At 37.7% G+C, this 12,589-nt stretch overlaps 1 protein-coding gene across 1 annotated transcript in view; it reads right to left on the bottom strand.

The window, feature by feature from the left end:
• ABCA13 (ATP binding cassette subfamily A member 13) overlaps window positions 1–12,589 on the bottom strand; it is a 209,456-nt gene that overhangs the window by 95,535 nt on the left and 101,332 nt on the right. Inside the window, exons 33-35 of the mRNA XM_068396499.1 lie at window positions 12,206–12,363; window positions 11,541–11,771; window positions 3,920–4,010 (exon numbers count right to left, since the gene is read on the bottom strand). Of these exons, the coding sequence (XP_068252600.1) occupies window positions 3,920–4,010; window positions 11,541–11,771; window positions 12,206–12,363 (480 nt within the window). The remainder of the gene's footprint in view (window positions 1–3,919; window positions 4,011–11,540; window positions 11,772–12,205; window positions 12,364–12,589) is intronic.

Below are 12,589 nucleotides of genomic sequence, written 5' to 3'. Positions count from 1 at the left end.
TGCAGTATATTGTTGGTCTCTTAAATACTAATAGGAGCAATGTAACATTTTGCCCAATATCCTTCAAAATGGCTAACAGCAGCTGCTTCAGAGAAAGGCCTAAGCAACCATAAAAATTAGTTATGCATGAACCTGCTTCCACTACAACAATTTCAGTGGCTAACTTATCCAAGAAGTTCAAAGATATATAAGCTTTAATAGCAGCTCTGCTACTATCGCTATTCATATTATATATACACTAATAACCACTCTTTGGCTTTTTAAAATGTATTACTACAATCTTAGTCTCCATAACATTTTATGGCAATGAATTTGAAATGTCATGTATCATTGTGTGAAAGATATAATTTTATCCATTTTGAATTTTCTACAGTTTAGTTTCCCTATATCTCAGGTTCCAACTGTATTTTACTGCCACAAGAGACTAGATCCAAAGTTGGTATCTCCCAAACATTTCTAAGATGTAGAATGCTACAAAATTAATTCATTTGGCTCTTCAGCAAGATATCTGAATATCTTAATTCTGCAGTATTTGTCACTTAACAATCCAATGAGCCCACTCTCTAGCCTATTGCCTGCTTTTGCATATGCTCAGAATATTTTGTTATTTATCCATGGTTAGCTAGTCACCCCCTAGCCTTGTTCTTAGCTCTCTTGATTATTTTGCTACATATACTGCCTGCTGTAGTTTATGATATTTTTATTGGACTCCATAGAGTTGGTTTCTCCATTTTCTCAAGCCTATTTGGCTCCAATGATCTTGTCATGCAGTCATTGCAAGGTCAGTCTAACCTTTTTTCTGCTTGCTTTGTATATATCTACAAAACAATAACCATCAATCGTGTATCCCAGCTGTGCAGAAATTAATTACGCATGTCTGTATAATAATATATGCATATATTATACCTGCACACATAGGCATTCCCTGACTTAAAATGTTTACTGTTCCCACCAAAAGGTGAGTTTTATTCCAAGTTTGTTTTGTTGGACTAAAACTAAAAATTATGAGTAAACGTTCCACAAAGAAAACTTTAACCACAGAAATTACACAGTGTGCTTTTTAAAAGTTACCAATACCAAAAGTGTTACAATTAATTTAATTAATGGACTGCTACTTCACAGAATCACGGAATCAACTAGGTTGGAAGACACATCTGGGATCATCGAGTCCAGTACTTACCTCTAATATTTGCATTTAGAAAGGGTCAAATAATTCTGAGTTTATTTTACATTATTGTGGTGTGTTGACCCTACCCAGCAGCTAAGTACCACACAGCTGCTCGCTCATGCTCCCCTTCCTCCAGCAGGATGGAGGTGAGAATAAGAAGAGAGAAAGCGAGAAAACTTGTGGGTTAAGACAAAGACAGTTTAAGAAGTGAAGGAAAAAGAAGGAAAAAACAACAACCAACCAGAAACCAAGCGATGCAAATGCAATCACTCACCGCCTCCCACAAGCAGACTGATGCTCAGCCAGTTTGGTAGCAATGGCTACTTCCTCAAAAAACCCTCGCCTCAAGTTTTTTTTGCTGAGGATGATGCTATACGGCATTGAATAACCCTCTGGTCAATTTGGCTCAGCTGTCCAGGTCATGTCCCCTCCGAGCTTCTTGCTCACCTCAGCCTACTTACCAGAGGGAGAGGGGACCGAATGGGAAAAAGGGAAAGCCTTGACGCTGCAAGTACTACTCAGCAATGGCCAAAACACCGGTGTGTTATCCACACTGTTTTAGTCACAAATCCAAAACACAGAACCATAAGAGCTGCTATGAAGAAAATTGACTCCATTCCAGTCAGACCAGTACAATAAGACACTGTAAAACATAACTAGAAATTATCAAAGCTCTGACTACAGTGAGATATTGTCATATTTTGCTGAAGTGATGTCTCTTGCCTGGTTTTGGCATTGGTCATCAGCCTAAATCATGTACTGATTTTTTGCAGTTTCCTTTAAGAAGGCACATGCACACCGCTCCACTACATCTCTTGACCTGGGAGACAAGAGACAACATTTTGGTTTCTACACAATCCTGACACTTCAAAGGCTTGGTACCAGTAAAGGACAGCCAATACCCTTGCTTGTGCTCAGATCCATGCTTTGTCGAAGCAGCTCTCTAATCCAAATTCCGTTAAAAATCAAATAGCAGCATCCTGTGAACTGCTCAATAACCCAGCTGTTTGCTCTAGGGGGTTTTGAAAATTCATTTGACTACTTTGCCAACAGAAAGTTTGACTGCCTTTGAATCTGCTTTCAAAGACAAAATTATACAGGTCAAGCTATTGCCCATGGAGTATTCTGGTTAGCTTTGACAATGATGGATACCTTTCATGACCATTTCCCAGATCCGTTATGCCTACACTTCACAACTGTCCTTAATGATGAATGACAGTCATCTGCAATGAATGACAATTTTCCAGTACTCTCATGCCCAAAGAAATGGCATTATCGTTACTTTTTTCTTGCTATAATTTATCAGACTGAAAAATACAGTGTCTCTGATTACTAGATTCTTTATTAATGTAATAACTTGAACAAATACTAAGTTATGTATTTTGAAATGCAGATAGTAAAAGATATAAAGTTGTTAGGTACAGTATACTGTTTTCATTACTTTAGGAACTGTAAATCTTACTCTTTAATGAAAATGCAATGTGGAGAAGACAGACTGTTTTGATTTGAAATTGGTTCGGATATCCTAACTGAGCCTTGAAGAAATACACAACTGATTGTTATAAAATAAAGGGATACTCAAAGCTGTATTTTGAATGGAAGCCTTGTTCTCACCACTCAAAGAAGTGGATATTTTACTTGCTTAGTGAGGGTGTTTTGCTATATACTTACATCTTCACTGATTCGACAGGGACTGACAGTCCAGCAAAAAGACCCTCTGGAAAAAGTCATCCAGTCAAGTTTGTGCTTTGTGAGAAAAGGTCACATCTTAGGCCGCAATTCTTAGCATTGATTACCCATTACTGGCAGATCAAATTGAATTTATCTTAACAAATAACACAAGCTTGGTTCAAAATTATTATTTCCATTACTGTAACAATGAAGGTCTTCAGTCACAGACCAGGACCTCTCTGTGCTTTCTATAGAAACAAAACAAAACAAAAAGGACTGCATATAGAACAAAATGTTTGACATCTAGCTGAAGACGACTATAATCTAGATACAAATCATCAAACAGAAAGAAATACGGTAAGTACAGAAGCATGAGAATCCCAGGAACAATGAGAAAATATTGGCAAGCTTGGTGGGCATTGTCATTAGAGAACATGAGTCTTGCATTTTGCGAAGTATCACATTAGTGACTTCTAAGAAGAGACTTAAGGAGAACAAGATTCCTAAGGTTTCAGAAATGTTAACAAGGACATTCTCCCAGGCTTGCAGGAGGAAAATAGAAAGCCCAAAGGAACTTGTTTTAAAACAAACAAACATGTAAGGGAACCTGAAATAACATGCCACTTGAGAGGACAAGTGATTTTCTACTAGCTTTTATTTATTTATTTTTATTTGCACATAACTGTAGATGAATACACCTTTCTAATAGCTTACAGATTTTATATCTGTGGTGTATCTTAGCAAAATTTATCCATTGTCAGTATGAGTCAAAGAGGGTAATTAGTTGCCAGGGACTGGTGGGAAGCAGTATGTTAATGCTGATGCAGTGAGAGAATGCTTATGTGCATGTATACACATAGTAGAACAGTGAGAAGACAACTGTGAAGTGATACAGAGGTGAATCACAGTTTCTACACCATGGCAGATCATGTCACACACACAAAAAAAGAATTACCAGATGGTAGCAGACAGTATTTTCTTGTGCATTCCTCAACTTTGGGAACTTTATGCATGTTTATCTTTGCGTTTGTGATCTTTATAAACCTGGCTGCTTCAGAAGGTATCTAATTTTCTACTTACAGGCTGATTCAGCACCATTTGTATGGTCCAGGCGTGCTGCCCGTGGAACACGGGGCATCTTCTCTGAGTCCTGCATTAGCTTCAGAAATACCTTTCATGAAATAAGAAAAAAATAATTCAGAATCTATTTTCTAAAAACTACTTTATTTATATCTATCTATCTATCTATCTATCTATCTATCTATCTATCTCAAACCATCCAGATTGTCAGATATCAGTAGTGGCTGCTGTAGCCACCCTGCTGGAATATGACTATAAAATTAGTCAAGCTCTCCAGTGGAGGAATCCTGGGGATAAGGGGAAAGGAATAAATGCCAATAGATGCAAAAGCACCTATGCAAAGCATTGTTGGCCCATGCACACTACTATGTGCAAAGATTTTTCAATAGACTGGCTGCCCTTCATTGATATTTTATGCTCCTAAGCTGTGGTATATGTTGTAACTCAGTTACTGCAGTTTTTACGAAGGCCATAGTGACAGCTTCAAGTCTTTTCTGATACTCTAGCTAGAAATCTGCAGGCACAGATGGAACTGTTACGAAAGAGTTCTAGTTGTACCAGTACAACTAAATCTCACATACAAAGTCCTCCAGAACTGAGAACCCACAGAGCTCTGGGAAGTGTCCATAGATTTATGCAACCATGTGGGCAATAATGCTATTGAAAGACATTTAAAGGACAATGCAATCATCAGGCACAGTCAACATTAACAAAGTCCTGTCTAACTAATACTATGGAGGGGACCGGGCAACAATGCATGTTCTTTAGCAAAACTAGTAGCATGCATACCCAAATTGGGAGAAATTGATAGGATCCTATTACCTAAAATCACTGTGGGAAAAACTGAAATTATTTTTTTATAAAAGTAACAATCTAAAATCTTCCTAAGCAGGGGCACACACATCAGAAGGGAGTTAAAGATAACATTTTAAAAAACCAGCAGAATTTACAAACTTTATAATCATGAGATCTATTTAAATGGAATACACACTTTGCCAAATAGATTTGCGTTCGACCTACTACTTCTTGCTTAATCCTGTTTCACAGTTCTGTCCACATAAAGTCATTTGAATTTCATAGAGATGTATTTCATTTATCAGTCCCTCAGCCTTGCAGAAGCTTGGAACAGCTTTCATAGTGAGTCGGTTATTAACACTCACCCCACTTCTTGTAAGCTCAAATGAAAAATAAAATTAACATTTTCTTATCTTAAACTGAACTGCAATTTAAACAGTGATCTAAGAACTTCAGATAAAAAGAAAGAAAAATTAACAGAAAATACAGCTACCATGAGCATCTCTAATTGAACAGCAAAAGTACAATCAAGTTTTGCTTTCCCTTGATGAAAGCCTTCTCTCACTTTCTCTTCTCTGTTTGGGTTGAGCTGCAAGACTTAGATTATAACTACAGTGTGACTTTCAGAAATCATTAAGAAACCATTTGTTTCTTCCCACAAAAGAACCTGATAACAGCTATAACAAAAAAAATCTTGTTTCCAAGGAGCTCATACAAAAGACAATAAAAACCAGTCAATCTGAAGTATTTTTTAGTTGTGGAAAGACATTTCTTGACTTGCTAAGGTCTGACTGTTACATAAACCATATTTTGCCTAGTCAATATAATTGCCATTTAACAGTGGTTATTGATTGCATTTGTTACCTGTCAGCTTTCATGGAACAGTTTTGACCATTAACTACTGCAAGGCCAGAAGACATTAATACCTCCTGACATTTCTGTGTCAGACCCTGGAGGAAGATCCTGACTGCCCAAAGCCACGTTCTAATTTGTTGCCTTGGACCCACTTGCTGATGGCTCCTGTGCACACCAATTCTGTCAAGCAAACCAAACTAAACCGAACCGACTAAAACCACAAAAGAACTGCTCCTCTCTGGCTAGGACGAAGGTGTCATGGTTTAAAGCTGGGCTGGCTATTAAACCAATGGCAGATGCTCTCTATTAACCCTTTCCCACCCAAGAAGGGGAAGGAAAAGAGAAAAGGGAGAGAGACTTACAGGTTGGAATGTTTAAAAAGTTTTAATAAACAGTAACGATGAAAAAGAGTATAATAATAATAATGGAAATAATTAAATATATACAAGTATATACAGAACCAAGATCAAGCTCCCCCGCTGACCATCACATCATCACTGACACTGCAGGGCAAGCTCCGGGAAGGCCTGGACCGGACTCTGCAACAGATGGGAACAGGAACATACAGACTGGGATCGAAGGCAGGAGAAAAACAGAGTCCTCTTTGGATGCCAGCCGTAGAAGAAGAGAGGACGACCCTCGTGATCCCTCAGCTTTATACTGAGAATGATGAGTATGGGATGGAATACTTTGTTTGTCAGTTTTGGGTCACCTGTCCTGTCTGCTTCTTCCTGGAGGTGAGACTCTTCTACGGCTCTTCACTTGTAGATAGTGAGGAATTTAGCAGTGACCTTGGTTTCTATAGGAATAAGTCTAAGCAAGAACCCTTCTGCATACCATTCCTACCGTTACCTCAGTAATAGCCATAATGTTCGAGCGTTATCAGTCCTAGAAGTGGGCACTGTCTGAAAAACATGCAGTTCATTTCAGAAAGCATAGTTACTTAGAAGAAGCTCAGCTGAAAGGAAAATTCACTGAAAGGAAAATTGGTTCCGTTTAGTCCAAACCAGGACAGAAGGCTACACTACAAAATGTCGCCTGCATGTACTCAGTTCAGTGTCAAAATTCCTGCTGGCGTTGCAAACAAACATCATCTTCCTTAAGCACATTATGTCACTTGAAGAGAGGATGTAACTATGCCTTAAAAAAGAAACAAAAACCACCAAACACAAACACACACACATCAAAAAAACACATACATCCTGTGTCTACTGTAGCTTCACTGACACAGCGATTCTGATACAGCTATAAAGGCAGAAGGCAACCTGCATTGCCCAGTCCTCCCTGTAGTACTCAGGCAGCTCTCAAACATCTCATTAAGAATGGGAATCATTAGAGACCATATTGTACAGAAAAAATTACTATTTATCTAATGTTGCAAAGGATATTGTGGACAGAAGTAGTATTAGCCTAACAATGTTATGAGCAGATTAAGTTACCTTCCAAAACACACAGATCTGTAAAAGCCAGGATTAGACACCATGACAGAGAGACAATGTGTTCTTGCCATACATAAAAGATTGGATAAACTCAACAAGAGAAGGTATGTTCTAGACCTCAGCAGAACATCTCTTTCCCTACATGTTTTAGCAGTTCCTGCTTAATTTCTGCTTTGGCTAGCAAGTCCAATATCTGACCAAGGACTTGTCCAGTTGGGGAACCTGAGAAAATAGACGTTTTCTGCACCCCTTTCTAAGCTGTACTAGGCAGTTACTCCCTGATTTCTTCCTGATTCCTTCTTTGGGACAGCACCATAAAAACAAGCCTGGTTCACTGATACAGTGACACAGTGTCCTCGATACTTCACTGCAGAGCATGTCACACCTATAGACAGGTCTTTATCTTCTAAAACCACTGACTGATACTTTAGCAACATTTCTGGGTCCTCCTATCCCATAAATCCCATGTGTATCCTAGGTATTTTGCAGTGGGAAAGTGTTAATTGCTTTAATTTCTTGCTGTCAGTTAAGTTGTAACAAGCACCTCCAAAAAGAGTAGTCAAAATTGTAAGTAGTAATTTAAAAGCCATATAAAAGTCCCTGGAAAGCAAGCAGCACATGGAATTAGAAACACATGGGAGCAGTGTTTAACATTTTCCCAACTGTTTTTGTAGACCATTTTACTAGGACAGGCAGACTCCTATGAACATGACAGTAAGCACAGAGCAGTGTTAAATACTCATTGTTCCATACTTGAGTCACTGGTAACACTCAACCAAATACGGAAATCTGAAAATCTCCCTTTTAAGAAATATTCATCTTCTGCTTGCGAAATGTTTACATTCTGCATAATTCAGCATCACTGAATTTTCTTCAGTAACTGAGCAGTACCAGAGCAAGTATCTCTGGGAAGCTTCTAAGTTTTAAACCTACATTTGTAATTCATATTTTAACTCAAATAACTTCCCTATGTAGGAGCCAATTTTCCTCTTACTAAACTTTCTGCTCACATTGTTTTTATATTTTCTTCCAGGCAGTCCATGCTCAGCATAACCTTCTGTAGCTACAGGCATGTTTTGCTAAGGAGAATGGTGCAGAAGCAGTCTTAACAGCTATTCACTGTGGATGACTGTTGACTGAAGAACTTTTGCAAGCAGGTCAATGGTTATCCGCTAAACAGGAACACTTCCGACTGTCAAACTTAGATATAAACACACAGAGGGAGACAGACACCTGGCACAGCCCAAAGCCACTGGAAGAAACTCTGTATGCTTTCAAGGAAAATACTTAAAATAGGTAAGGAGTAGCATGGCTCACTTCCAGCACTTGTCCCATGCCAGGCACTGAAGGACCACCTTGGCCACTCTTGGGGATGGAGAGAGCCAGTGGTCATGCTGGCTGTTGAGAAGGACTGTCCTACTTGCAAGCAGCAGCCACTGTCCTGGTTGCTTCTTTCAAACCACCAGATTGTCAGTAGGTATAGGATCTGCTTTTCCCCTCTAGCAAAAAGGTCTGGCCAGATGGCAATACTACAGTCAAATAGATTAATATGATTGTGTCATTACTAGATGTTGTTAGAGCACTCTCAACAAAATTGAAACTTTTTACAATCTACGTAGTATTTTAAGGCTAAAATATTTCAAGGAGGTATATGTTTTTCCCTGGAAAGTTTTGGGGCAAACGCTGGTCATTTCAAAGAAGAGAATTTAAAGTAGTACCCATTAACAGGTATTTCAACACAACTTATTTTGCAAAGATGTTTCAAAGGTTTTGTTCTCTCCTCAAAGCAAAGCAAGAAAGCAATAAGCTTTGAAACCTCCAGAGTTGCCAGAAAGTGAAACATCATCCTCCAGAGAGCTCTCAGTGTACACTTAATTTAATTAACCACCCTTCTAACCTCCTTTTGATTCTGCTAACACTCTTTGGATTATAAGCATCATAAAGTACACAAATACAAATGGTTGGAAAAGATATTTAAAACCTAAAAGGAAGCAAACATAATATAAGTGAGATTGGAAAGTGTCAGAACTGATTTTGTTAGAACTTCAAGATTCCTTTGAAGCCTGGTTTCCCTTGGAAAGTAAGATTTTTAGAGAGTGCAAGTGTCCCTCAAACTGAAAAACATGAGAGAACAAAAAGAAAGGATAAAATAAAAATTACAACACATTTCTTCCTTTAAAGTCAGAGTTCTTTGTTTCCAGACTGAATTGTTTGAATAGACTAAATAGCGCTATTATGTGCTATCCATTTAGTTGCCAATGCAAAGAGGCTTTTGATAAGAAAATGGAGAATTGAGGTTGTAACGACGCCTAATGATGAGATGTAGAGATGACAGAAATCACCCCAAATTAATGCATTAAGTCTTGAAGCTGAAGGATGACACATCAATATCTAATACCACCTTCAAAGCGTTTTTTAACCTCCCCTGCAGAAAACAACCAAAAGCAAGCTCTCAACTGAATAACAGATGCAGCACACCGAGGAAGCTTCCTCATATTCCATTACAAATTCACATTTACTTTAAAGATGCTAGTTCTGGAAAGTCCTATGATATCCCACAGGGACATAATCAAAAAAGGTTCTCAACACATACATTACCTCAGCATCTATAATGTTTGGCACTAAACAATATTCTTTCTTATAGCATGTTAATCACCCTATATAATTTGAAATAAAATAATTTTTCAATAAGCTTTTGACGTGCTTCATGAAATTGTATATCAGGAATGTAATTTACTTTATAGCATTACGTAAGATGTTTATTAAACTTGTACGATTTTTTTTTCCTCCCCCCCTCCACTTCCTATTCCCATAGCAAATGCTTGCCGTCACACTAGCTTTATGTACAGTGGTCATTTATAAAAGAAACACTGAAGAGGTGCTTTTTTTTTCCGTTATAAATAACTCAGTTGTATAGAGTTAAACTTCAAAAGAAACCACATACTTCCTGGTGGATCATTCTTTGGACTGCAGTTTAAAAACAAATGTGCAAAAACAGATCCTTTATGCTTGTAAAGGGTCCTAAAAACCTATGTAGCAAATCAATATAGTCCTAAAGATGTCTCCTGGTAGACCACTTCAGGATAACACAGCTCCACGTGGTGGTTCAATAAATTTCATTAACACTTGTCATTTTAGGTTTACTTGCAATATTGGGATTCTATTTATATTTTTTCCACAGATTATGTAAGATGAACAATTCTAAACTTGCAAAACAAACCCAGAACTGCTGATGCAGTTTCAAATACCTGATCTCCTTAATTCCCATATGTATAGCTCATGCAGCAAAAATACAATGCATAAGTGATGTCTGACAGGCCTTAAAGCATATCATCTTCATAAGACCAGGAAAGATGAGCATCTTCACTGGGGGATCTTGTGTTCCAGCTGACTACAGTACTACATCGTACCATCTCATACACTTCCAGGGAACAGAGGGAGAAGCGATACACCCCTTTTCTATACTAAATATTTATTGCTATATATATATATATAAAAACACTCTACAGGAATCTGCATTTCATTATTTTTGTGGGGCGTTTTTCCTAACATATATTAAATTTTCTGTTAGAAAACAGTCCAACCTTGTCTGTCTTTAACACTATAGTTAATAACTGGAGAAATCAGTTTCACAAAGTGATCCTGAATGAATTTTGCCATCAATAAAAATAGATGCGTTTTGTGCATCAAAAAATACTGACATTACTCTCCTTATCACTTGAAGAAGTGGAAAAAATTATATTTTCAAAAGGTTCTATAATACAGAACTTGAACAGTAGTGGTTTAGGGAATCTTGATACTTAGAAGTTATAGCTGGGATAAAAATAGTCCAAGGAAAATAACTTCTCACTGATATGGCTGTTTACACAGAGATAAATTCAGAAGTGACGAAGCAGCATAACAGAGATTTCTTTTCTTGTCCATTTGGTATACATATAAACACACACATATATGTATATTAGTGTGTATATATGTTCATATATACATATATGTAAGTCTTTCTTTCTGTCTCTAGGTATACACACAGAATACTCTTCAGAGATTTCCCCACACAGTTTTGCTAAGTCCTAAGCTTTAAAACTTTGTAAGTCAGAGAATATTCTCAGCAATTTTTTTTCTGTCCCAAGAGCTACCTGAACTGAACCTCCAGCCTTGGAAGTTCAAAGCTCATTCCAATGCTAGAGATTCAAGACAATTGTGGTTCTCATTAAATCAATGACACATTAAATTTTCCTTAAGTAAATGCAGAAACAAACATTTAAGAGTTACACAGTTCCTCAGTCTTCACATCGGATTCTTGAAATAAGAAATAAGTCATAGTAGAGTGGTTGCTGAAATTAACGTACAGCAAAACTATAAAGTATACATTTTGCCTACATTTTGTGTTTTGTTTTTATTGTTTTGTTTTTGTTTGTTTGTTTGTTTAGAAAACATGTTGTGCAATACAAAAGATACAATCAAGAGTAGCTGGAAGCTAATACAGGATTCTCTAACCAAGAATATGTCATTACACAGAAAAAAACTAAAAGTACCTCTTCCAAGGTGGTATCAGAAATGCCATAGCCAGTCACATGTAGATGATGAAGGCTTTGATCTAAAGCCTGAAAAAGACCTTTAAAAGAGGTCTTATCTGCCCCTTCTGGAATCACATAGGTCAGCTCAGTCCCATTGTTCTCCTTCAAGAAGGCTTCTGGGATGTGGGTCTGTACCAAAGATGTGACCTGAACAATATGCTTAGGATCCTGGATTTTAAACACAGAGGGCTATGAGGAAAGAAAGATAATCATGCACAAAAAATTAAATGTTACCAGAAGGATGGGACTTGATAGTAGAATTCGTATAAGAAAATTTCCAATGATGAAACTCAATCAAACCTGGGATACAGAGATTACTTCCCAGGAACAAAGAACAGTGAGACCAAGCCCTTTTCAGCTAAATACTGAAGGTCATCATTTTCAAAGATGTCATTGTGTTCTTCTAAATAACAACAATAGCAGTAGTAGTACTAGTAATAATAATACTAATACCACCACCCACCGAAAACAACTAAGAAAGGTGATAAAAACATGTTTTCCTGTCTCTCTGATAATCTATATCACACCTTACTTCCTGGCAGGGACATACGGCTCCCTTAGAATACACACAGCTATTACTTGGCAGGCACTGTTAAGTTCTGTACAGTACATTTTCAGTGTACCTTTTTTATGAGTGTTAGACTGTGTCCCTGGCCATATGTTTCTCTCAGATAAGAGGGAGAACCACAGCACCTCAGCTGGCCACTCTGCAGGATGGCAATGCGATCGCTAAGCACCTCTGCCTCATCAAGATGGTGAGTGGTAAAGATCAGTGTGCAACCTGCATCGGAAAGATTGGTACACGTCTACAAAACCTGGTTTCTAGAGAAACATATCTTACTTTCACAAGAGTCCTTTAACCTTAAGGGAACATGTTTCAGGTCCCTTCAAAACATAACTACAAGACACAAACAAAACCTGCATTCAGATTTACAGACTGAGATTCAAGTCTAAACTTGCTTTGCCTGGTATTACACATAGTAAGTAGTATTAAGCCATTACAATTT

The sequence above is a fragment of the Nyctibius grandis genome, chromosome 3, assembly GCF_013368605.1.
Source record: "Nyctibius grandis isolate bNycGra1 chromosome 3, bNycGra1.pri, whole genome shotgun sequence".
Taxonomy (NCBI): Eukaryota; Metazoa; Chordata; class Aves; order Nyctibiiformes; family Nyctibiidae; genus Nyctibius; species Nyctibius grandis.
This window is presented reverse-complemented; position numbering and strand designations above follow the sequence as displayed.